Raw genomic sequence first — 24,670 nt, forward strand, 5'->3', positions numbered from 1 at the left:
AGGGGTCTGAATACTTTCCGAAGGCACTGTTTATGCTTTGTGGCTGCATGTTGCTTACACTTATTACTGTCCAAGGCACCGTTCAATGGTGGGCTGTTCAGGACCTTGGACAGTTTCCCCGTAGTCTCTTAACCACACCACATTCTCCGGTTTCAAATAAAGAGGGCTGATAGCTCTGTCAGTATTCGCGATTGCTTTATTTTGACTGAGTAGATCAGGCTAATTAGTGCAGGTGATTGACGGCAAATCAATCATGAGAATGCTCTGTTTTTGTAATTAATATTACCGGCATTTCTCAAATGTATCGCTGAAAAGTACTGCATTTATGTGTTAAAGTGCAATAATCTTTCAATGCGTAACTGCATTTTGTCTCCAATGGCACCAATACTAGCAGATGTGGTACTATTCCCAGGGACATCATTTTAGCAGAACCTCATGGCCACTAGGGTGGCGCCTCACATTTGTCCTGTGCAGTTTGTGACGAATCCTCTTTTATTTGCACCTCTAGCTAGGGTCGTTGTAGTGGTCTCTCTCTCACCAATCTAGCCATTCACTCATCCATTCTTAACTTGTTGGATTGGATATCTTCATTTCCACCTTCTGGACTACTGAGTTTCTTTGCGCAGAGAAGATAAGAGGTTTCCGTGAATGAAATTAGCTTTAAGGGCGTAATATTGTTAGTTCCATCATTCTTTCCAACCAATAATTTGATGCGCATCGATTATTTGCCTTTCACAAATTCGAGTGCGGGTATTTCTTCCATATATTTTTCGTGAGTAAACTAAGTAATCGTGACGATACCGCTTTCTCACTGGATGATAGTAGCTATTCCTATACTCTGACCTCTATTGAACGTAGCCTACTATCCATCACCAAGACTGTTGCGTTCTTCCAGAGACACCACACGGTGCAGGCTACTCATCGGATGACAGTCCGCCGCAATCCGTAGCCAATCAAGTGCTCTCTTTTATTTTCGGGAATGCAATAACGTTTTGGGGTGCCTTTGATCGTGGTAAAACTCAAGAGGAATACCGCAAGTTGAGGAAACGAACAATGTAACACCCACAGTGCCCGACAAGTAAGTATAGCCTACGTTTTGTGATGTGGGCTCAATTATCGGGCGACGCGAAATAGCCTACAATATCTTGAGATCTTCTATTCGTTCTGGAAAACCTTTAAAACATTCACATACTTGGTCAAATAAATCCAGACGTTATATTCAGGTGTACGCGTATTGTTTATGGACAGATATGTGGTAGCGGTTGTTTATTGTCTCTAGAATATAATGAAAATGATTCATGCGGCGATGTGGATAAATTTGACTTTAGCGTGTGCGACAGGGCTGGAACAAACATTATAGGCTAATGTGGCTCTCTTGAGTCTATTTATCCACTTATTTGAACGTGAAATGTACCTGTCATGGGTATCATTAGTGGTCGATGGACCCGAGGCGATTAAAACCCACTGATTGTAGAATATAGCTGAGAATAATCTGACTGAAACTCTACGTGTAGGTTACCATTTCAACCTATACCTCACATTCGACACCTCACATTCGACTTAAGTATTGCTGTGGACTATGTTATGCTGAAATAACAGCTCTGACATGTATTCTCTCCCCTCCTAAAATCTAAAACATTGTTTTGTACTTTGGGGACACAGTGTTGCTTGCATGACCATCATATTGAAGAGAAAATCAGTTACACAGACACACGCACGCACACACACACACAGCCGAAATGAAGTGGTAATGCTGCAGGTCTGGATGTTGAGCCCACTGACCCATGCACACAGAGAGGGGAAAAAGACAACTCAATAAGAAAGGATTGATAAGGTCGCCTGTCCTCTCTCTGACTCTATCTGGCCATCTCCCCCTAATTCCTTCACCTTCAGCAGAGGCAATGCTGCAATGGACTGATTTCCCATGGGACTCTGCAGTGTTGTCCATACTTGGCTAACAGGATATGAGATCAGAAGATCACAGCCACAACAGAGAGAGGATATGCCATGTAATACTGTAGGTTACTTACAGTGCAAGCCCAGAGGCTTCTGTTGATGGACCTGATAGCCCATGTCTTGAGTGAGGGTTTATTTTCATTTTAATCATCTTTTACGGCACAATGCATCACTGAGCTTTTTCACTAGGAACCAACCAGTGTTTAAAGTTCAGGCAATAACTTGACGATACAGTATTTATCCATGTAGAAACTCTGAAATTAGAAATGTGGTGAGGCAGTGAGTAATTAGATCTTAATAGCGATAATGTTTTGAGATTGAGAATAAAGTTATTCTACTAAAATATATCACTACTACTACTCCCCTCTCCACCTTCATTGCATAAGCTTTCCTTGTTCTAAAAGTTCCATATCTCTCATGTCGAAATCTCTCTCACATTTTAAGTTCTGACATCTAAGTGATGATTAAAAATACTTATAAAACTGGTTGTTTGGATCCTGGATGCTGATTAGATGAGCAGCATTCCAAGCAGTGCTGTATTGACCGTCACACACACCTATGCCTGCTAACAGTTTCATCTGAAAATTATCACTGTGCCTCCATAAAAATATCATGTCCATGTTGCTGTCTGAATCATCTCTTGTATTTATCTCAATTTGCACATTATTTCCCCTTGGTACCATTCTAGCATTTAGTTTGGTACAGCAGGGGTTAATATAAGCCTCGCTGTCTGCCTGTCCGACCTCGGAAACAATGTTTCACTTTTGAATTTCGATCTCTTTAGCACACACAGAAGGTGAAATGTTCGCTATCGTGTCGGGCCGAACAACGCCATTTACCTATGACTGTATTCATGAGAGAGATGGAACTACCCGAGCGCCAAGTCTAGGTCCAAAAGGCTTCTTAACAGCTTCTACCCCCAAGTTGTAAGACTCCTGAACAGTTAATCATGGCTACCAGGACTATTTGCATTGTCCCCACCCCACCCCACCCCCCCTTTTACGCTGCTGCTACTCTGTTTATTATCTATGCATAGTCACTTTAACTCTACCCACATGTACATATTACCTCAATTACCTTGACTAACCTGTATCCCCCGTATATAGCCTCGCTACTGTTATTTTATTTGACTGCTGCTTTTTTTTACTTATCTATTTTTTACTTAACACTTATTTTTTCTTAAAACTGCATTGTTGGTTAAAGGCTTGTAAGTAAGCATTTCACTGTAAGGTCTACTACACCTGGCGCATGTGGCAAATAACGTTTGATTTGATTTGATACAGCACTGCCTCTTGTGGCTTATTGCTTACATACAGCACTTGTGAGAGCGCAGTCGGGTTAAAACGTCTCATTTACCAGAGGAGGATAGTCAAAGACACCTCAGGAGAAGACTTCATCCACCACTAAAGCAGCTAGCTAGCTGAGCTGATATTCATCCCCTTTATCATACTCCGAAACCAAAGGGTAGAAAATACTCTATTAGTCTGGTTTGTAAATGTAATGAAATATTTTTCCCAAGAAAGGTTACAGAATATGTACTTGATGATATTCCCCCCAAAATTGTAAAGTGGTTATCCCACTGGCTATAGGGTGAACGCACCAATTGGTGAGTCGCTCTGGATAACAGCGTCTGCTAAATGACGTAAATGTGCCCTTGAGCAAGGCACTTAACCCTAATTGCTCCTGTAAGTCGCTCTGGATAAGAGCGTCTGCTAAATGACTAAAATGTAAATGTAAATGTATTGGTATCTGCTATCTCCCATAACTTGCCCTAGAGAAGGAAGCACCCTCTCAACCTTTCCTTTTGGTCAAGTTTCCGAGCCACCTCCTGACGTTGCCCTAGATGTATTATTCTCTTGGAGAACATGCAGAGATTAATGCTTTTCAAGGGAGATGGAGGGAGGGATTAATCTCAGCTCGAATACCTGGCTAAAACTACCCTGTGATGAAAAAATATTGTTGCAGATTTGATATTTGAATTATTGAAAAGCCAAGGTTTTACAGTTGCAGGATCCTGGTGTTTCCAAGTGCAAAGTTAGAGATGGCTCTATAAAAAGATTAATGTCATTATCTAACAAAGAGTGAGAGACCTTGAGGGCTCAGTAGGAGGATTCAAAACCCAAAGATCATGATGAAACCACAGGGTTTCTTCATCATTTTTAATATAATTGGACAAAGAGTAACAATCCACCGTTATAGCTGGAGGGCTACTTGAAAGAGGAGGTGAGTGGAAAGAGAGTATTATTGTTGTCTACTCTGTCTATCCAAACATTCAAACATTGCCACTACATGCAAAGCACACTTAAGATCTGCCCCTTCGCTATAAGATGTAAAACATATAGAATATTTAACGATCAATCAAACATGGCTGTTGTAGTTCTTCCGCATTCGGGATAAGGAGGTAGATTTTACCCGTGTGAAAGGACTTTGTGGGTTTTTCTTTTTCTGTTTGCACAGCAGCTTTTCGGGTTGGTGAACGCACCATGCTGCTCTGCCGAGTGCTCAGGGCGATGCGCAGTGTGAGTAGAGCAGCAGAGCATTGAAACACTGCCAAGGTGAATGAAGACTGTCAGGCCAGAGTTGCAGGCAGAGCTGGGGGCAGATCCCTGGCACAGCACCTCACCAGGACCTGCCTGGCTCTTAGAACACTACTACTGTACTTAGGAATTGTTATTTTCTGCTAAAATCGCTCTTTGCAGGGGGTTTATCTAGGGTGACTCATCGGCTTCACTCTCCAGTTTTGTTGCTGTTTTTACACCGGAACAAGAAAGCCGTCTCAGAAACACTTCACTTGATCTAATGCACAGTTCAGTTGTCCTTAGTTGATGTCAAACGTGCAACCCTCTGCCTTCCTCATAGCCGGTGTGTTGTGAGCATTTGACTGCAGAATAGCTGCCATGTGTGCACCCAGGTAGGTGCTGGCTGTACATTGGTGGTAGAAGAATAGGGGTGAGTTACCCCTGTGTTGTTAAAAGTGATTTGAGAAAGCCTAGTGAAGCGCTGTGTCAATGCAATCCACCGAACAATCCATCTGTACCAACTGTTCAGGCATTTAGTATGGTTGTAATGTACTAACTTTTATTTAACCTTTATTTTAACAAGGAGTCATGGTGAGACCAAGGTCTCTTTCACAGATGAGCTCTGCATACACATCGATATACATCAATATACACTATACACATCAATATACACATCAATACATGAAAAGCAAATCACAATCATAGAAATCAAACACATTCTTTAGTAAAAAGGTACTTAATCAGCCTTTTGAATTGCCCTAGAGCAGTGTTTCCCAACCCTGATCCTCCAGTACTCCCAACAGTACACATTTTTGTTGTAGCCCTGGACAAACACACCTCATTCAGCTCATTGAGGGCTTGATGATTAGTTGAAAAGTGGAATCAGGTGTGCTTGTCCAGGGTTACAATAAAAATAGGTACTGTTGGGGGTACTGGAGGACCAGGGTTGGGAAACACTGCCCTAGAGGCACCAATTCATTCAACTTTAGAGAGCCTTGGAGGTCATTCAACAAAAAGTATGGTGCAAAAAAGCTGATTTACCTAACAGTGGAAATCAAAGGGATCTTCGACGCTTGTTCGTTACAGCAATATGCCTTTTGGGAAGCGCACCCTCTAGCTCACATAACTCCCAGTGGTAACGCCATCCCACTTCTGACACCAATATGCTGCAAAGTCAGGTGATAGTTGTTGTCCCTAGATGGTAGGTAGGCTTGCAACCTTGGCTCTGAAGGAGTTTTCTCAAAGATGAGACATTCAATGTTTTGAGGATGTGGCCTCTAGAAACTTGTTCAATGTCTAGGTCGGATATGGGCATAGTTTCTTTTCTTCAAGACACAAATTCATGATGAACAATATCTGTTCATTTTAGCATAACCTGCAACATGCTAGCTAAGTCGTAGTTCACTCGTACTGCTGTTTACACAGTCAAGCTACAAGTGCTCCCGAGTGGCGCAGCGGTCTAAGGCACTGCATCTCAGTGCTTTAGGCGTCACTACAGACCCCCTGGTTCGTTTCCAGGCTGTATCACAACCGGCCGTGATTGGGAGTCCCATAGGGCGGCGCACAATTGGCCCAGCGTCGTCCGGGTTTGGCCGGTGTAGGCTGTCATTGTAAATAAGAATTTGTTCTTAACTGACTTGCCTAGTTAAATAAAAGGTCAAATTAAATAAAAAAAATTAGCTATACGCTGATTTAGCTAACTAAAGTACCTTGTGGAGAAAATCTCTGCCAGCCAGGATGCATTCCCATCTCATGGAGCCTCATTGAGTTAAACCCACAGACCAGTTCTCCTCTTGGGGGCTCTTTGAGCAACCAAATGTGAATGAGGATGCTCTCAGGCGTGTGCTGAATAAGGGCTGAGCACTGCTTTGCTGCTGTACTGCCTAGGCTGGGCTGGGCCTAACACCTGTAGCTGTCTGCTTGGCCAGTCGCCTGTCCTTGGGGTGAGACAGACAGACCAGACGTGTGCGCTGAGCAGAGAAAAGTCAAAGCCTGCAGGCCAGAGAACGGCAGAGGAGCCCTGCTAGGAAAACAGTTGAACCCGTTCTATGATGGTTGCCATCATTACCATAACATGGTCTGAAAATACCAACAGAATATTTCCACTGACTATTACAGTGACAATATAATCCATTTGAATACCAGTAGACTCCCAGAAAACCTGTAAGGACATAGTATGGCCTGAATACCTGATTGTCTCTACATTGACATTGACTTAAGAGTTTTGAAGAATGTTAAGAGAAGAGGTAGTCTTGAAGAGAAGGGGTATAGTCTTGAAGAGAGTGTTGAAGAGAAGGGGTAGAGTCTTGAAGAGAGTGTTGAAGAGAAGGGGTAGAGTCTTGAAGAGAGTGTTGAAGAGGTAGAGTCTTGAAGAGAGTGTTGACGAGAAGGGGTAGTCATGAAGAGAGTGTTGAACATATGTTGCTTGGCTCTGTTAATGTGTCAGATGGGGTTTTGAAAGTCCTGTCTTTAAACAAAATTGATACTGTTACACAGAAACAGCCAGAAACAACCTATTCAGCTTCCAGTGTTTGCTGCCTGTGTCCTGGTGGTAAAATGTAATCCCTGGTTTACTGTAGATGTCTTCCCTTCAGGCAAATACATATTTGATTGAGTTGTCAACAAACATTAAACCAAACGTTATCTGGGTTAAAATGAGAAAGATTATGATTATGTTAAAAAAGTAAGTAAACAATGTTCTTCTGCCAGGTCGGCTCGTTATAAGACAACATAAAATATGAGTCTTCTCTTCCACACGCAATAGAATCAACCCTTCTTAATTTAGTCTGAGGCTCTCCCCCTCTCTGTTCTCTATCCATCCAAACATACTGTAACACAAAGAAGTTAGAGCCTACTGTAGCTCCTGATAACAGAATGACACAAATTACATTAACTCTGTGACCATGAATCCCATTTGGGTTGTGCTTTTTGTGCGAGATAGCAAGCCCAGGCATCCCATACAGCGGCAAAGCTCGGCGGCTTCCACAATATAATGTGCTCCCTGATAGCAAGCCCAGGCATCCCATACAGCAGCATGGCTTGGAGGCTTCCACAATATAATGTGCTCCCTGATAGTAAGCCCAGGCATCCCATACAGCGGCAAAGCTCGGCGGCTTCCACAATATAATGTGTTCCCTGTGCCCACTTTGAAATTTAGGGGGATGCCACATGGGTAAGTGGATTGTAGTTTGGCTCTGAAAAATGAAGCTGTTCATTCGTAACATGCTCCAGTCAGCTGTTTGAAGTAACGTTGGAACAACCAAGGTCTATAGAAAGACGTGATCTCTGTTGATTGTAATTAAGACATTATAACCCAGAGATGGATGCCAAGGTTTCTTTGATTGTGTCATCCCACTAATGGTTGAATATTTATTGAAGAATACTATGCAGAGAATTAAGTAGGTCCATGGTTATTACAGATATAAAAGTATTGCATTATTTCTTGAGGCTCTAGGTTTTAGTAGCGACAGTTGCTAAAGTGCTTTGGATTGGAAGACTGGTACATTCTTAGAAAAAAGGGTTCAAAAAGGGTTCTGCGGCTGTCCCCATTGGATAACCCTTTTTTATTCCAGGTAGAACTCTTTTGGGTTCCATGTAGGTTCGAGAGAGAGAGAGAGAGAGAGAGAGAGAGAGAGAGAGAGAGAGAGAGAGAGAGAGAGAGAGAGAGAGAGAGAGAGAGAGAGTGAGAGAGAGAGAGAGAGAGAAGAGAGAGAGAGAGAGAGAGAGAGAGAGAGAGAGAGAGAGAGAGAGAGAGAGAGAGAGAGAGAGAGAGAGAGAGAGAGAGAGAGAGAGAGAGAGAGAGAGAGAGAGAGAGAGAGAGAGAGAGAGAGAGAGAGAGAGAGAGAGAGAGAGAGAGAGAGAGAGAGAGAGAGAGAGAGAGAGAGAGAGAGAGAGAGAGAGAGAGACTACAGCATAATTGAGTATCAGCTCCCAGGTGCCCTTCTCCCTAGAGGACTGAAGGAAGGCAGGGCACCATTCACTGGTGTGGCAGTCAGGCAAGTGTCATTCCTAGGAGATGAATGCTGTACCCTCATCGTCACTCTGTCATCACACACCATACTGATGACATAGTGGCAGCCAGATTACAGCACAGAGGCGTTCGGTGGTTATGGTTTAGTTACACTGTTCTTACCGGGGGTATCATTTTGAATTTCCATGCATTTGGACGACAAAGTATTGTACCTATCGTACCATAGATGGCTAGAGAAAACACTGCTTGGCTGGGCAGTTTAGTTTAGGACTGTCTCGATCAATTGTCTGTAAAAAGGTTATCTTCTTCTCACACTCTCATGTAAAGAACGATAGTCATGCCTTATGGATGTGTGCTCAAGCAGCAGAGGCAGAGAGGGGTGGTTCCTGCTGTCAAATGACCAAATCGCCCACTAATGGCCTCATGGGTGGACTTCTTCATCATTTTATAATTAATAAACATTATTTATTTTTTTACTCAGAAACTCTGGTGTTTCTATGTCAATAAGTTGTGTTATATTTCAGTGATGTACTGTACACTGAACAAAAATATAAACGTAACATGTAAAGTGTTGGTCACATGTTTCATGAGCTGAAATAAAAGATCCCAGAAATGTTCCATAGGCACAAAAAGCTTATTTCTCTCAAACTTTGTGCACAAATTTGTTTACATCCCTGTTAGTGAGAATTTCTCCTTGATCAAGATAATCCATCCACCTGACAGATGTGGCATATCAAGAAGCTGATTAAACAGCATGATCATTACACAGGTGCACCTTGTGCTGGGGACAGTAAAAGGCCACTGTTTTGTTACACAATATAATGCCACAGATGTCTCCAATTTTGAGGGAGCATGCAATTGGCATGCTGACTGCAGGAATGTCCACCAAAGCTATTGCCAGAGAATTGAATGTTCATTTCTCTACCATAAGCCATCTTCAACGTCATTTTAGAGAATTTGGCAGGCACGTGCATGGCGTCGTGTGGGCGAGTGATTTGCTGATGCCAACATTGTGAACAGAGTGCCCCATGTTGGCGGTGGGGTTATGGTATGGGCAGGCATAAGCTATGGACAACGAACACAATTTCATTTTATCGATGGCTATTTGAATGCACAGAGATACCGTGACGAGCTGCACCATCGACAGCATCCTGACTGGTTGCATCACCGCCTGGTATGGAAACAGAGGGTAGTGCGTACGGCCCAGTACATCACTGGGGTCAAGCTCCCTGCCATCCAGGACCTCTATACCAGGCGGTGTCAGAGGAAGGCCCTAACAGTTGCCAAAGACTTCAGCCACCCTAGTCATAGACTGTTCTCTCTGCTACCGCACGGCAAGCGTTACCAGAGCACCAAGTCTAGGTCAAAAAGGCTTCTTAACAGCTTCTACTCCCAAGCCATAAGACTCCTGTACAGCTAACCAAATGGCTACCCAGACTATTTGCATTGACCCCCCATTTTTACGCTGCTGCTACTCTCTTTTTATTATCTATGCATAATCACTTTACCTCAACCTACATGTACATATTACCTCAATTACCTGGACTAACCCCCGCACATTGACTCTGTACCGGTACCCCCTATAAATAGCCTCGTTACTATTATTGTATTGATGCTCTTTAATTATTTTGTATTTTTCTATTTTCTTATTTTATTTTAAAATGTTTATTGGCTACTTCAGTTTATTTAGTAAATACTTAACACTTATTTTTTCTTAAACTGCATTGTTGGTTAAGGGCTTGTAAGTAAGCATTTCACTGTAAAGTCTACACCTGTTGTATTTGGCGCATGTGACAAATAAAATTTGATTTGATTTGAGATCCAGAGGCCCATTGTCGTGCCATTCATCTGCCACCATCACCTCATATTTCAGCATGATAATGCACGGCCTCATGCCGCAAGGATATGTACACAATTCCTGCAAGCTGAAAATGTCCCAGTCTTTCATGGCCTGCATACTCACCAGACATGTCACCCATTGAGCATGTTTGGGATGATCTGGATAGACGTGTATGACAGCGTGTTCCAGTTCCCGCCAATATCCAGCAACTTCGCACAGCCATTGGAGAGGAGTGGGACAACATTCCACAGGCCACAATCAACAGCCTGATCAACTCTATGAGAAGGAGATGTGTCACGCTGCACGAGGCAAATTGTGGTCACACCAGATCCACGCCCCTACTTTTTTAAAAAGGTATCTGTGACCAACAGATGTATATCTGTATTCCCATTCATATAAAATTCATAGATTAGGGTTTGATGAATTTATTTCAATTGACTGATTTCCTTATATGAACTGTAACTAGTTGTTGCGTTTATATTTTTATTTCAGTGTATATATAAAGTGTAATATTGGGATGCAAACTCCAAATGGTAATACATTTCAACTATACATCTGACATGGTACCATGTGTGTGAGGTGTATACTTTTGTTTCAAAGTAGATGTGTTTAAGACTACCAAGAAAAACTCTGTGAGACCCTGATTTAGCCCACCGCAATAAAAGGTTATAACTTTGAGCCCAACTCATCAAAACTAGTAATCTGGCAATATTGTCAATGACTAAACCATTGGTAGGAGCCTGCTTTGTGAAGTGATAAACTTCCAGCTCCCAGTGGTTGAAAATACTCTCATATGTTGCAGGCTATTGGCTTTGGACACTGATAATGTGTGATAATGTATGGCAAGACAGCCATGTTGAAGTTCACCTTCAGAAGATGTGACGATGTGTTAGGGGCTGCTGATGACATCCTAGTGAAAGAGGAATTCATCTGTGCCGGTACCCAGCGTATCCGACACATGGGCTCTGCTTATGGTAATGGTATTGCATGTGTCATGTGTTGATGTCCCTGACCACGGCACTGTTAGGGGATGATGTTCAGTGACAGTGTAACATCGCCAGGCCTGTGTGGATGTGATGTTTTGTCATGTGTTAATCTGATCTGGAAGTGGTGCTTGGAATACATACCCATGTCCTGTGACAGGTATGCACATTATGAATATGATTTGCATTTATAAAATATAGCGCCTTTCATTATGTCTTCAAGAGCTCTTATCGTTTTATAGGGGAAACTCACTCCATTGACCCTCAATGTGTAGGCCTAATACTTTGGCATGAATTGCTGAATGTAAAAAGATATGTATGGGACATATCAGAACCTTTATTGGCTTGTTGTCTTACTGTGCATCCCAAATGGCACCCTATTCCCTACAATATAGGGAATAGGGTACCATTTGGGTAACCTTCAGTGTCTTATCCAATTAAATTATTCCCTCTCTCTCTCTCTCTCTCTCCTCTCTCTCTTCTCTCTCTCTCTTTCTCGCTCTCTCGCTCTCTCTCGCTCTCTAATCCTTTAATTAATTAACAATGACATAAAATAAACTGGATCAACTGAAGTGGATAATTGGCTTGGGAGAAGACAGTTAGTCTCTACTAAATTGCAGATGGTCTCTATTAGTCTCTACTGCAAATGGTCTCCATTAGTCTCTACTGCAAATGGTCTCCATTAGTCTCTACTGCAGATGGTCTATATTAGTCTCTACTGCAGATGGTCTATATTAGTCTCTACTGCAGATGGTCTCTATTAGTCTCTACTGCAAATGGTCTCCATTAGTCTCTACTGCAGATGGTCTATATTAGTCTCTACTGCAGATGGTCTATATTAGTCTCTACTGCAGATGGTCTCTATTAGTCTCTACTGCAGATGGTCTCTATTAGTCTCTACTGCAAATGGTCTCCATTAGTCTCTACTGCAGATGGTCTATATTAGTCTCTACTGCAGATGGTCTATATTAGTCTCTACTGCAGATGGTCTCTATTAGTCTCTACTGCAGATGGTCTCTATTAGTCTCTACTGCAAATGGTCTCCATTAGTCTCTACTGCAGATGGTCTATATTAGTCTCTACTGCAGATGGTCTCCATTAGTCTCTACTGCAGATGGTCTATATTAGTCTCTACTGCAGATGGTCTATATTAGTCTCTACTGCAGATGGTCTCTAGTCTCTACTGCAGATGGTCTCAATTAGTTTCTACTGCAGATGGTCTCAATTAGTCTATTGCAGTTCTACTGCTGTTTGTGTTAATCATAGAATTACATATAGAACTTATTTATAGGGTCTTTGTAGTGTCAACAGTCTAACGCACTGGATGTCATGTGAAAGACAGCGGGAAAGAGACTAAAGAACTGGAGGAAAAAGGAGACAGCAAGGGGAGTGAGATGGGCTGGATGAAGAAACATCAGGTTAATGTGATGAAAGATGGAGTGGGAGTGGGCTGGATGAAGAAACATCAGGTTAATGTGATAAAAGATGGAGTGGGAGTGGGCTGGATGAAGAAACATCAGGTTAAGGTGATGAAAGATGGAGTGGGAGTGGGCTGGATGAAGAAACATCAGGTTCATGGGATGAAAGATAGAGTGGGAGTGGGCTGGAGGATGGAGATGGAGGTGAAGAGGTTGATGAGATGCTAGATTAGAGGAGTGTGTGTGTGTGCATGAGCATGTGCTAGTCAATTATGTGTGTTTGTGTTGGTGTGTGTGTGTGTGTGTGTGTGTGTGTATGAAGGGCTGTTTTAGGAAGCGAGGCTTGGTCAGGGTCGAGGAAACATCTCCCCAGTGTCATGGCAACGGAAATGTGTGAGCGTCAGCTCCTGGATCTGCTCATAGTGGTGATAGAGGGAGAATGATGGAGGGCACACACTCACACACTCACACACTCACACACACACACACACATGCACGCACGCACGCACGCACGCACTCACACACACACACACACACACTCACACACACACACACTCACACACACACACACACTCACACACACACACACACTCACACACACACACACACACACATGCACGCACTCACACACACACACACACGCACGCACTCACACACACACACACACACACACACACACACACACACACACACACACACACACACACACACACTGTCATTAGCGTTATTATCCTCTATCTAGGTTTTAGTCACTAATGAGTAATAACATAGAGACCTCCAGGCCTACTATACAGGAAGACAGTTCACATACCTGACCCATTGTCTTGGACCAACATTGGCAATGCACTCTGTATAGGCGATTATTCCATCCCAGCTTTAACACTCTGGAAGAGTTGTCCAGCTTAAAGACATGGAACATGTGTTAGTGCTGGGTTGGAACAAAAACCTTCACACACTGCATCTCTCCAGGACCGTATTTCTGAGCCCTTTCAATCTTAGATTGTTGGCATAAAATGGCATGATCGTTCTTCGGTCTTACGTAATTCTGCCTATCTGAGGACATTTGGAACTGCTTACGTAAAGTCCTTACAATGGGCGCTACCAGAAAAGTGTCCCCAAATGTACTTGGCCCATTGACAGAGACAGTGTGACTTGGTGCGGCAGCCTGTTTGTGTACTACAGTCTTATCAGTGTTTGGGCTCTTCAGGCTGTGTAAGGGGATTGAAGGCTGCGACGGGCCATGGTATTGTTTCTCTAATCTGGTCCCAGCGGTGGTGTGTGTGGCTCATCCAGCTCTCTCTCCCTCCCTCTTTCTGTATTCTGTTTGTGTGTGTGTGTGTGTGTGTGTGTGTGTGTGTGTGTGTGAGAGAGAGAGAGAGAGAGAGAGAGAGAGAGAGAGAGAGAGAGAGAGAGAGAGAGAGAGAGAGAGAGAGAGAGAGAGAGAGAGAGAGAGAGAGAGAGAGAGAGAGAGAGAGAGAGAGAGAGAGAGAGAGAGAGAGAGAGAGAGAGAGAGAGAGAGAGAGAGAGAGAGAGAGAGAGAGAGAGAGAGAGAGAGAGAGAGAGAGAGAGAGAGAGAGAGAGAATGTTTGTGTGTGTGCCCGCCCACATGTGGAGAATCTCAAACAGGAGCCCATGCCCTATGAAATACATGGTGAACTAGCCAGGATTAGCTCTCTGCAAATATTGAAATAATGACAACGATGACATAACAGATGGAAGGGATGGTTCTATACTGATGGAATGGTTCCATACTGATGGAATGGTTCCATACTGATGCAATGGTTGCATACTGATGGAATGGTTGCATACTGATGGAATGGTTGCATACTGATGGAATGGTTGCATACTGATGGAATGGTTCCATACTGATGGAATGGTTCTATACTGATGGAATGGTTCCATACTGATGGAATGGTTCCATACTGATGCAATGGTTGCATACTGATGCAATGGTTCCATACTGATGCAATGGTTGCATACTGATGGAATGGTTCCATACTGATGGAATGGTTCCATACTGATGGAATGGTTCCATACTGATGCAATGGTTCCATACTGATGCAATGGTTCCATACTGATGCAATGATTCCACAATTTGTAAGTCGCTCTGGATAAGAGTGTCTGCTAAATGACGTAAATGTAAAAATATTGTTCCATACTGATGGAATGGTAAATTACTTTGTGCTTGGAGATGGTCTGGTGTGTTCTGTGTGTGTCCCCATACCTGTATCCTTCATCCACATATATTGCGGTTGTGTAGCAATAACCTTGGCCAGTATTTATAAAGAGTCTCAGAGTAGAAGTGCTGATCTAGGAACAGGCCAGGCTCTGTCGTAGACGGCTGCGACCGGGAGACCCATGGGGCGGCGCACAATTGGCCCAGCATCGTCTAGGGTAGGGGAGGAAATGGCCGGCAGGGGATGTAGCTTAGTTCGTAGAGCATGGCGTTTGCAACGCCAGGGTTGTGGGTTCGATTCCCACGGGGGGTATAAAAAAAAAAAACTAACTGTAAGTCGCTCTGTTTAAGAGCGTCTGCTAAATGACTAAAATGTAAATGTATAGCACCAAAAAGGGTACCACTGATTTCAAAGGAACTTAGGAAGTAATATGACATCATGCATAAAAGCTAACTAAAAGCAGAGTGAATATCTTGATTTAATCAAGATATTATGTGAAGGAGGCCTTTTGAAAAGATTGCCAACATCAATTTTTACTTCAATTGGCCAACTATTAGACAGGCATAGTTGTGTGCCAAAAAAAGACGTTACATCACCGTCTGAGCAAATCATTGCCCACAGCTGGAAATACTATGAGGAAAAGATTCAGGTGGACAAAAACAGACATGACTGGACACTTCCTGTTCGTGCCTCTGACAGGAAGTGGTGGTGCCCCGTGGAGCCTAGGACCCCTGATGTGGCGGCGCAGCGTCCACCTGCTGCCGTCTGATTATATCTCATTAGACTGACTCCACTAATCCAATCTGCCCTGCTGCTCAAACTAAATTCTGTCTGGCTGACTGGGGGTCCACACTTCCTCTGTCAGCGCCCATTTCAAGCACACACGCACACACGCACACGCGCACACACATACACACACATGCACACACACACACACACACACACACACACACACACACACACTCACACTCACACTCACACTCACACTCACACTCACACTCACACTCACACTCACACTCACACTCACACACACAAACACAAACCCCCCACACACACACACACACAGTCACACTCACCATATATGCTGCTGCTACTGTCTATTATCTATCCTGTTTCCTAGTCACTTTACCACTACCTATATGTACATAGCTACCTCGATGACCTCGTACCTCTGCACATCGACTCTGTACTGGTACTCCCTGCGGAAATTATTCAGACCCCTTTACTTTTTCCCCATTTTGTTATGTTACAGCCTTATTCTAAAATGGATAAAATATTACTTTTTTTCAGCAATCTACACACAATACCCCATAATGACAAAGCAAAAACAGGTTTTTAGAAATAGTTGCAAATGTATTAAAAATAAAAAACAGAAATACCTTATTTACATAAGTATTCAGACCATTTGCTGTGAGACTCGAAATTGAGCTCAGGTGCACCCTGTTTCGATTGATCATCCTAGAGATGTTTCAATAACTTCATTGGAGTCCACCTGTGGTAAATTCAGTTGAATGAACATGATTTGGAAAGGCACACACCTGTCTATATAAGGTCCTACAGTTGACAGTGCATGTCAGAGCAATAACCAAGCCATGAGGTCGAAGAAATTGTCCGTAGAGCTCCGAGACAGGATTGTGTCGAGGCACAGATCTGGGGAAGGGTACCCAAAAATGTCTGCAGCATTGAAGGTCCCCAAGAACACAGTGGCCTCCATCATTCTTAAGTGGAAGATGTTTGGAACCATCAAGACTCTTCCTAGAGCTGGCTGCCCGGCCAAACTGAGCAATCAGGGGAGAAGGGCCTTGGTCAGGGAGGTGACCAAGAACCTGATGGTCACTGACAGAGCTCTAGAGTTCCTCTGTGGAGATGGGAGAACCTTCCAGAAGGACAACCATCTCTGCAGCACTCCACCAATCAGGCCTTTATGGGAGAGTGGCCAGACGGAAGCCACTCCTCAGTAAAAGGCATATGACAGCCTGCTTGGAGTTTGCCAAAAGGCACCTAAAGACTCTCAGAACACGAGAAACAAGATTCTCTGGTCTGATGAAACCAAGATTGAACTCTTTGGCCTGAATGCCAAGCGTCACGTCTGGAGGAAACCTGGCACCATGCCTACGGTGAAGCATGGTGGTGGCAGCATCATGCTGTGGGGATGTTTTTCAGCGGAAGGGACTGGGAGACTAGTCAGGATCGAGGGAAAGATGAACGGAGCAAAGTACAGAGATGATGATGAAAACCTGCTCCAGAGCGCTCAGGACCTCAGACTGGGGCGAAGGTTCACCTTCCAACAGGAAAATGACCCGAAGCACACAGCCAAGACAATGCAGGAGTGGCTTCGGGATAAGTCTCTGAATGTCCTTGAGTGGCCCAGCCAGAGCCCGGACTTGAATCCGATCGAACATCTCTGGAGAGACCTGAAAATAGCTGTGCAGCGACGCTCCCCATCCAACCTGACAGAGCTTGAGAGGATCTGCAGAGAAGAATGGGAGAAACTCCCCAAATACGGGTGTTCCAAGCTTGTAGCGTCATACCCAACAAGACTCGATGCTGTAATCGCTGCCAAAGGTGCTTCAACAAAGTACTGAGTAAAGGGTCTGAATACTTATGTAAATGTGATATTTCCGTTTTAAATTTTTAATAAATTATCAAACATTTCTAAAATATTGCTTTTGCTTTGTCATCATGGGGTATTATGTGTAGATTGATGAGGGGAAAAAACAATTTAATCAATTTTCTGTAACGTAATAGAATGTTGAAAGCGTCAAGTGGTCTGAATACTTTCCAAAGGCACTGTATAGCCATGTTGTTTTGACTTGTTATTGTTATTCGTTATTCACTGCGTATTTATTCCTCATGTCACTATTTCTATTTTAAATCTTTAACTCTACATTGTCTGAAAAGGACCCATAAGTAAGCATTTCACTGTTTGTCTACACCTGTCGTCTATGAAGCACGTGACAAATAAAATCGGATTGGATTTGGTTTAGTTAAACTGTGTGTTTTTGTGTGTGTGTCATGTGTCTGTGTGCTTTAGTCTTTGACTGACTGTGTGTCTGCACGCCTGATTGAGCACTTGGTTTTGAGTGTGTCAGATTTCAGTGTGTCAGTCAGTGTCTGTGTGAGTCTATGTCAGTGTTGTTTTGTCTGCACTTTGCTGTACTGCTGTATTAATCCTGTGTGTGTGATCTATGTTAGCTCCTGTGGCAGACAGTCTATATACGGCTATGGTGTGTGTGTCTGTGTGTGAATGAATGTGTGTGTGTGTGTGTCAACAATGGACAGCCAAGATGGTGTGTACCCATGTTTCTATGCTCAGTATTTCAGCCTATACCTAACAATACCCTAAAGTTGGCATTTGCCTGTTTGTCTGTCAGTATGACCGAAGCGTTCAATCTGACATCACCTGGATAGGTTGATCCCTAGATTCCATATCTCAGTTCCTTATCCCTCTGATTAGAAGTCAGTGCTGTGAAACAAACCACTGATCGCAGAGAGACTGACCACTAAATCTCTTTTAAAGGCCAACTCTTTGTTACAGTATTCTGAGACAGTCCATGATTCTGTAATACAGGGGTTCCCAACCTTTTATCCCCAGGGCCCCCTTTTTCACATTTGAAAAATGCATCACCAACTTGATTTGGTTTAATTTGAGGGACATAAAAATGTTTTGTTGTTTTCTGCAATTCTACTAATGTTATTCCGCTACCAAATCTGTTTTATTATGATGATGTATATGAACCAGTGGCAAACACTAAGTAATTATTGGTGGGGCAAACACCAAAAAAAAAGTTGATGCATGCCAGCAAAGCCACTACACAACACAACACTAAACATTACATGAATTGGACTATAACGGTGACAAACGGTGCCCACAAACTGTTAGAGCCTACACAAAGCTGTCCCAACAGCAGAGTCCCAACAGCAGAGTCCCAACACCTTACCACCGCTACACCTGGCTATCAGCGGAGCCTTGTCTGGCAGCGAAACAGTTCATTCAGCCTCATTTACTGCCTTTAAAAAAAATCATAGCTGATATGGGTGACTTGCTTAAACAAATGTGGTTTCTACTGACAATTGAGACGTACAAACTATGGCATAAGGGGACAATGAGCAGATAAGAGGCAATCCATAATTTTGATTAAGACAATGAGCGAGCTAGAACGGACAAAGTCAATATAACTATTTGTTCAGCACTTTTGAAATGTACAACGACAGAATTCAGAACATGGGCCGTTCTTACAGTGTTCTCCCTGTACACCAAGTCAGAACCGTAGGATAAATAAAGGGGGCATATAAGCAGACAATGAAAGCTCTTACAATATTCGATAATGACATTTCTCTAAAACAGGCTATACGCTACATGTGCACCACCAAGTCAGAACAGTAATATAAGTAAGACCAAATTACTAGGGTGAGGCACATGGGCTACTAAACAGCTTACTACACATTTACTACACAACATACACTTAGTATTACTTTCTTAGCAACAGTATACATATCTCCCTGGCATATTACATTATTTATGCAGCAGCATACAATACGTTTTTGGACTCACCTTTTTGTGCTGTGCTCACTTGAACAGGAAGGTGGGCAAATTTTGTCATCAAACTTTGTCATCAAAGTCTGGCATTCTCTGGATTTATGGTGCTTTCAAGACACCTGGGAACTCTGAAAAAAACAAGGTTGAATCATGATGTTGGTGATCTTCAGGTTGGAGCTCTAGAAAGAGGCCCGAGTTCCAGACTTGGAATTCCGAGTTGGATGACTGTTCAAAACGTATTTTCCCAGTCAGAGCTCGTTTTTTTCAGAGTTCCCAGTTGCCTTGAACTCACTGAAGTCTGAGATTTCCCAGTTCTGAGTTTCCAGTTATTTTGAAAGCGGCCAATGTTGGCTTTTGAGACATTGACCTAATGTCTGCAATTCTAGCTTGGTGTGTTTCTGTGTGTGTGTGTGTGTGCGTGTGACTGTGTGTGTGTGTGTGACTGTGTGTGTGTGTGTGTGTGTGTGTGTGTGTGTGTGTGTGTGTGTGTGTGTGTGTGTGTGTGTGTGTGTGTGTGTGTGTGAGAGAGAGAGAGAGAGAGAGAGAGAGAGAGAGAGAGAGAGAGAGAGAGAGAGAGAGAGAGAGAGAGAGAGAGAGAGAGAGAGAGAGAGAGAGAGAGAGAGAGAGAGAGAGAGAGAGAGAGAGAGAGAGAGAGAGAGAGAGAGAGAGAGAGAGAGAGAGAGAGAGAGCAGATTTGTAGATTTGTTTAAGACTACCAAGAAACACTCTGTTTGACCCTGATTTAGCCCACTGCAGTAAAAGGTATTAAAAACTCCCTTAATAACTCCCTTAATAAATTTCTTAATAACGAATAACTGTTTGATAAAGAGGTTCTTGTTCACCACCATATTGTGATAGAAATATAATATATTGTTTGGACTTGACTTGATGTAGCCCAGCTTACAGTATAGCGGTGGATAAATAATAACAGCATATGGCACAGCTACAGTGAGAGCTCATTATTTGAATGGTAATTGGCTGAATTTGTCCAGATAATTACAGTCTGGATACATCTAAGGAACATACAGTAGAGCAATGTACTTCAGGGTACATGTGTATGCACTTGCACTTTCAAAGAGTGTAGTAATGTCTGTACAACGTCATCCTGGATGTGAATTACTGATTTTCTTCGGATGTGACCAGCATGCTGACGTTTTCTTCCCTCTCTGACCAGTTTGTAATTCTGTAGCCCCATCTTGTGGCAAGGATTTGTACTTCAAGATCATTTTTAAGGAAGTGCAGCCAGGAAACAGTGACATGGAGATTTAAATAAAAAAGATAGTTTACATATAGCTTATTACAGATTCTTTATTCCTTGTTATGTTAAACAGGGCTTAGTTTGGTTTGGTCTCGAGACGACGACGCTGTGTATCTGTCCATCTGTCCATCATCGTCTCCTCCCACCTGTGATCTGCTGCCCTGGGGTTTCCTCTCCTGCCCTCAGAACACTCTTCTGATGTGAGTACAGTACACAGGGCCGCTCTGTCATCGAGTCTTAGCCCCCCCTCATTCTCTTATCAAGTGAGATGTCACTGAGAATACAAATGTCCTGGCCCAATAAAAACCAAACAAGTAATGAAATTAAATAGTAGTGAGAGAGGAGAACAGCTCCAATTTAGGAGCAGGCATATTGCAGTATACAAATCATTGACATTGGAGTTCATTGTGCTGCCCATGATCTTCTCTCTTACAGGTTTTAAAGCACACTTTGCTGAACGTGAGTTCCATTTTTATTCCCTAGAACAGGGTTTCTCAATCCTGGTCCTGGGTGCACTTTTGAGTTTTGCCCTAGCACTCACACACCTGATTCAAATCAAAGGCTTGATGAGTTGATGATTAGTTGAATGAAGTGTGTGAGTGCTAGGGCAAAAACAAAAATGTGCACCCCATGACCAGGATTGAGATACACTGCCATAGAACAATATATTCATGTTTTATGTTATTCAGTGCGTCTGGGTCATGTTCTGTTGTCAGATTTTTTTTTTGAAAAGGAATGAAATGGGAAGGTACTATCTGAACATGTCCCATTAGAAAACACATTCTCGTTTTCTGTTACAAAACGTTTTGCTACATTTCGTCCTACTGAACATGACCCAGGTTTCTGTTGGTCCAGTGGCCATGTGTGATGATTATGCCACTTCCTGTGCCTTCAGAATTTGATGGAGAGCTGGTCGGATGACAGCTGGAACTGTTGTCATAACCGGAGGAATTCTCGCCACGGTGATACTCTTGTGTATCATAGCAGTGCTTTGTTACTGTAGACTCCAGGTAGGTGTGTGAGAGAGAAATATTAAGCAGCAGACTCACTACAGTCTCTGTTCACTTATTTACTATCACAATCTCTCTCTCGCCGTCTCCCTCCCTCTCCCCCTCTGCCTTTCAGTATTACTGCTGTAAGAAGAATGGGTCAGAAGGGGACACCAGCTCCGTCACGCAGCCCCACTTTGCCTGCAACGCATGCAGTGCTCCCGGGGTGGACGGGGCGGCCATCACTCCCCTCTCCCTCTCCCCGGAACCCCCTGCCTCCCACGCCACGGGCCCCCCCAGTAACTACTGTCCCACCTGTTCGCCCTACGAATCGCCCTTCTACATCCGCACCACCGACGAGATGCGCAACGGCGGTGAGCGCATCACATACATGCCCACGCACTATGAGAACCCAGCGCTGGCTCTCGCCCTGCCCTCCCTGCACGGCTCCCTGTTGAGCACCGGCCAGCATCGCAGCAACCCAGCACCGGATTTCTACACCAACACTCGCACTATAAGTACAGACGTGTGACCCACTTTCTATGTCCTGGTGGCTCAATTGGTTGGTGCGTGGTGTTTTCTACTGCAGGGTTGTGAGCTCAATCCCTGCATAGGCCATGCACTGTACACAGAATATTTGTTCATTGTTGCTTTGGATAAAAGAGACTGGTAAATGACTATGTTTTTATGAGGGTGGTCTCTGGTAGCCACTGTGTCTCTCTGCTGACAACTACAGAGAAGAGGATGAAAAAGGAGCATTGACAGACAACATGAAGCGTTGACCTTTTGACCTGGTCATGCACTTCCTGGTTCTTTCTCCCTACACTGTGTCAGCTAGCTTCCAGCTGGATTCGAGTACACTAAAACAGTATTGTTTTTTAAACAGAGGCAGCTATCATGTTGGTTGCTGTTTAATTAAAAACTAGACTCCTGTAATACAGAGGCAGGGAGCATCCCTTAGTGTTCAATAGACCAAGACCTATACACTGTCTGGCGAGGTAGTGTGGGGGATTCCAATCTTCACTGTTCGAAGGCTATCTATATCATGGTTGTACCTGGACCTACTCTTGCCATTTCCCTGTATCTGCCTAAAGAGATTCTGTTGTTTGATTCTGAATTACAAATGAAAGCAATTAGCATTTTCAAGCGAAAGTAATCAGAAGAAGATGAACAATGAGTAATGTAGCAAAAATAGTGAAGAGACCCTAACTACTTCAGAGCTTTCTCTATGCAAGTTCTATGCACGCAAAACCCGAAATGGTTGGAGAGAAAAGCTTAACAATGCAGCTGTCCACCTTCTTTGTTTTTTTTCTCCAAATGTTTGTCATATGTAACTGTAACTATTGAAAGACTGTTGTCTATTGTTTTCTGTTATTGAAAGAGGTATGTAGCCTACCATGGCTACTTTTGAGACGATGGAATTTGATCGCACACTATAAAAATTGGAATATTACAGTTTAAAGATAGTTTTAAATTCAGGACAGGGGCATTTTGTAAGTGTGTGATGCAGTATTGCAGTTGGTGATGATTTGTCTGTTTGTCTCTGTACCTGGGTCATTGAGTGGACTACCATTCTACCAGTCTTTACGCAGAACACTGAAGCTACAGTGCGGTTGAAATGAACATATTGTACTTCTCTTTATAGACAATGACGCAAAAAGTTGGAAATGTATATATTACCGAATGCATTGAAAGCATTTATATTTATTTGTTTGTCTCCTTGATTAACTGGCTGATTACTTTTTGGATTCTGCCGTGATGCATTTTGAATTGGGACGTGCAAGTCTGCTATGATTTAGATGTAGTTTGTGCCATTTGGTGTCCCACTCTTCTGATCCCCTAATTGTTGATTCTATTAACTGTACACATCCATGACACATTTTAGTGTTTATTTCAACTTGTGAAGAACTTGAAATACAATATTTATGTAATTGGTAACAGAATACATAATTATTAACCTTGTTATATGGCACTCATTTGTAACTAATATTAGACAACATTGCTTGCCATGTATGATGTTATTTTGCCCTTGTGTCTTTTTATGTTTTAGTGTGAAAAAGATTAGATTGATTGAAACAGCAAAGCAAAAACTAAGGACATGTATGATAGAGGTGATACTAATTTTACTATAGGTTTCTGAAAGCACCCCCATCAGCTACTTCTGTATAGAGCTGAAAAGCCCTATACCCTATCATACCTGTGACAACAGCAATTCTCATATAGATACAACAATACCAAGGTAAACAGACATTTGTCTATTAAGTCCTTACACTTTTGATTAGATGTCCCAAGTTTTTGCACCAGTGCAAGTCTTGTACTTGTATTTTTGTCCAACATTAAATAAAGGAATGCATATATTGGAAAAAATGCTGTAAGAGGTAGATTGAAGCAGGAAGCTGTTAAATCATTATTGTCCATGAAAAGCAGTTTTGTGTTAGGGTGATGTTTCTAGTGTTTATTTGCTCTTTATAAAAGGGTGAAAAGTGTGTGTCTGTTCAAAAGCTTCTATAAATCTGTCAATTTAAATCCAAGTAATGGCCTTGGATTAGACAAAACATTTCAATTGAGAATATCTACAGAATTACATGTCCCATAAGGATGCATTTTCATATTTAATTGCTGTTGGTTTAGGTTATTCATAAAATAACTAACAGATTTTTTGAAAATACTATGCTAAAACAAAAGGGTGATATATTAAAAGAGAAACAAACAAACAAAAAATATTTCAGTGTTACCTTTTGACAATTAAAGATTTATAACTGCTTGAAATGTATTTGTTGTCCATATTGTGTACACGCACACACACACACACACACACACACACACACACACACACACACACACACACACACACACACACACACACACACAGCCTGCTCAAAGTAGCTAAAAACAAGCCCATAGGCTAGATCCAATTGAGTGGATTTAACAACAATGTGTTGCAGTGGTCTGAAGCATATTCCTCCTTTTTGTTTTCATATTTAGCCTACCAAAAATATCACAATTAATAAATAATATCA

The 24,670-nt window shown here is 42.7% G+C and overlaps 1 protein-coding gene across 1 annotated transcript; it reads left to right on the top strand.

The window, feature by feature from the left end:
- Positions 1 to 443: 443 nt before the first annotated feature.
- On the top strand, positions 444 to 24,414 carry LOC121576448 (protein FAM163A-like). The gene is made up of 5 exons (XM_041889595.2): positions 444 to 1,078; positions 20,735 to 20,861; positions 21,097 to 21,120; positions 21,557 to 21,671; positions 21,787 to 24,414. Exons 4-5 carry the CDS (start codon positions 21,579 to 21,581, stop codon positions 22,180 to 22,182), a joined length of 489 nt encoding a protein of 162 aa, XP_041745529.1. The 5' UTR covers positions 444 to 1,078; positions 20,735 to 20,861; positions 21,097 to 21,120; positions 21,557 to 21,578; the 3' UTR covers positions 22,183 to 24,414.
- The last annotated feature ends 256 nt before the right edge of the window (positions 24,415 to 24,670 follow it).

Source organism: Coregonus clupeaformis, chromosome 11 (assembly GCF_020615455.1).
Source record: "Coregonus clupeaformis isolate EN_2021a chromosome 11, ASM2061545v1, whole genome shotgun sequence".
Classification (NCBI taxonomy): Eukaryota; Metazoa; Chordata; class Actinopteri; order Salmoniformes; family Salmonidae; genus Coregonus; species Coregonus clupeaformis.

What these genes read in the sequence shown, in the direction of transcription:
- LOC121576448 (XM_041889595.2), top strand. Translation starts at nt 21,579, where the DNA reads ATGACAGCTGGAACTGTTGTCATAACCGGAGGAATTCTCGCCACGGTG. An exon ending in TTTGTTACTGTAGACTCCAG is followed by an intron (nt 21,672 to 21,786) that starts GTAGGTGTGTGA and finishes TCTGCCTTTCAG; the next exon opens with TATTACTGCTGTAAGAAGAA.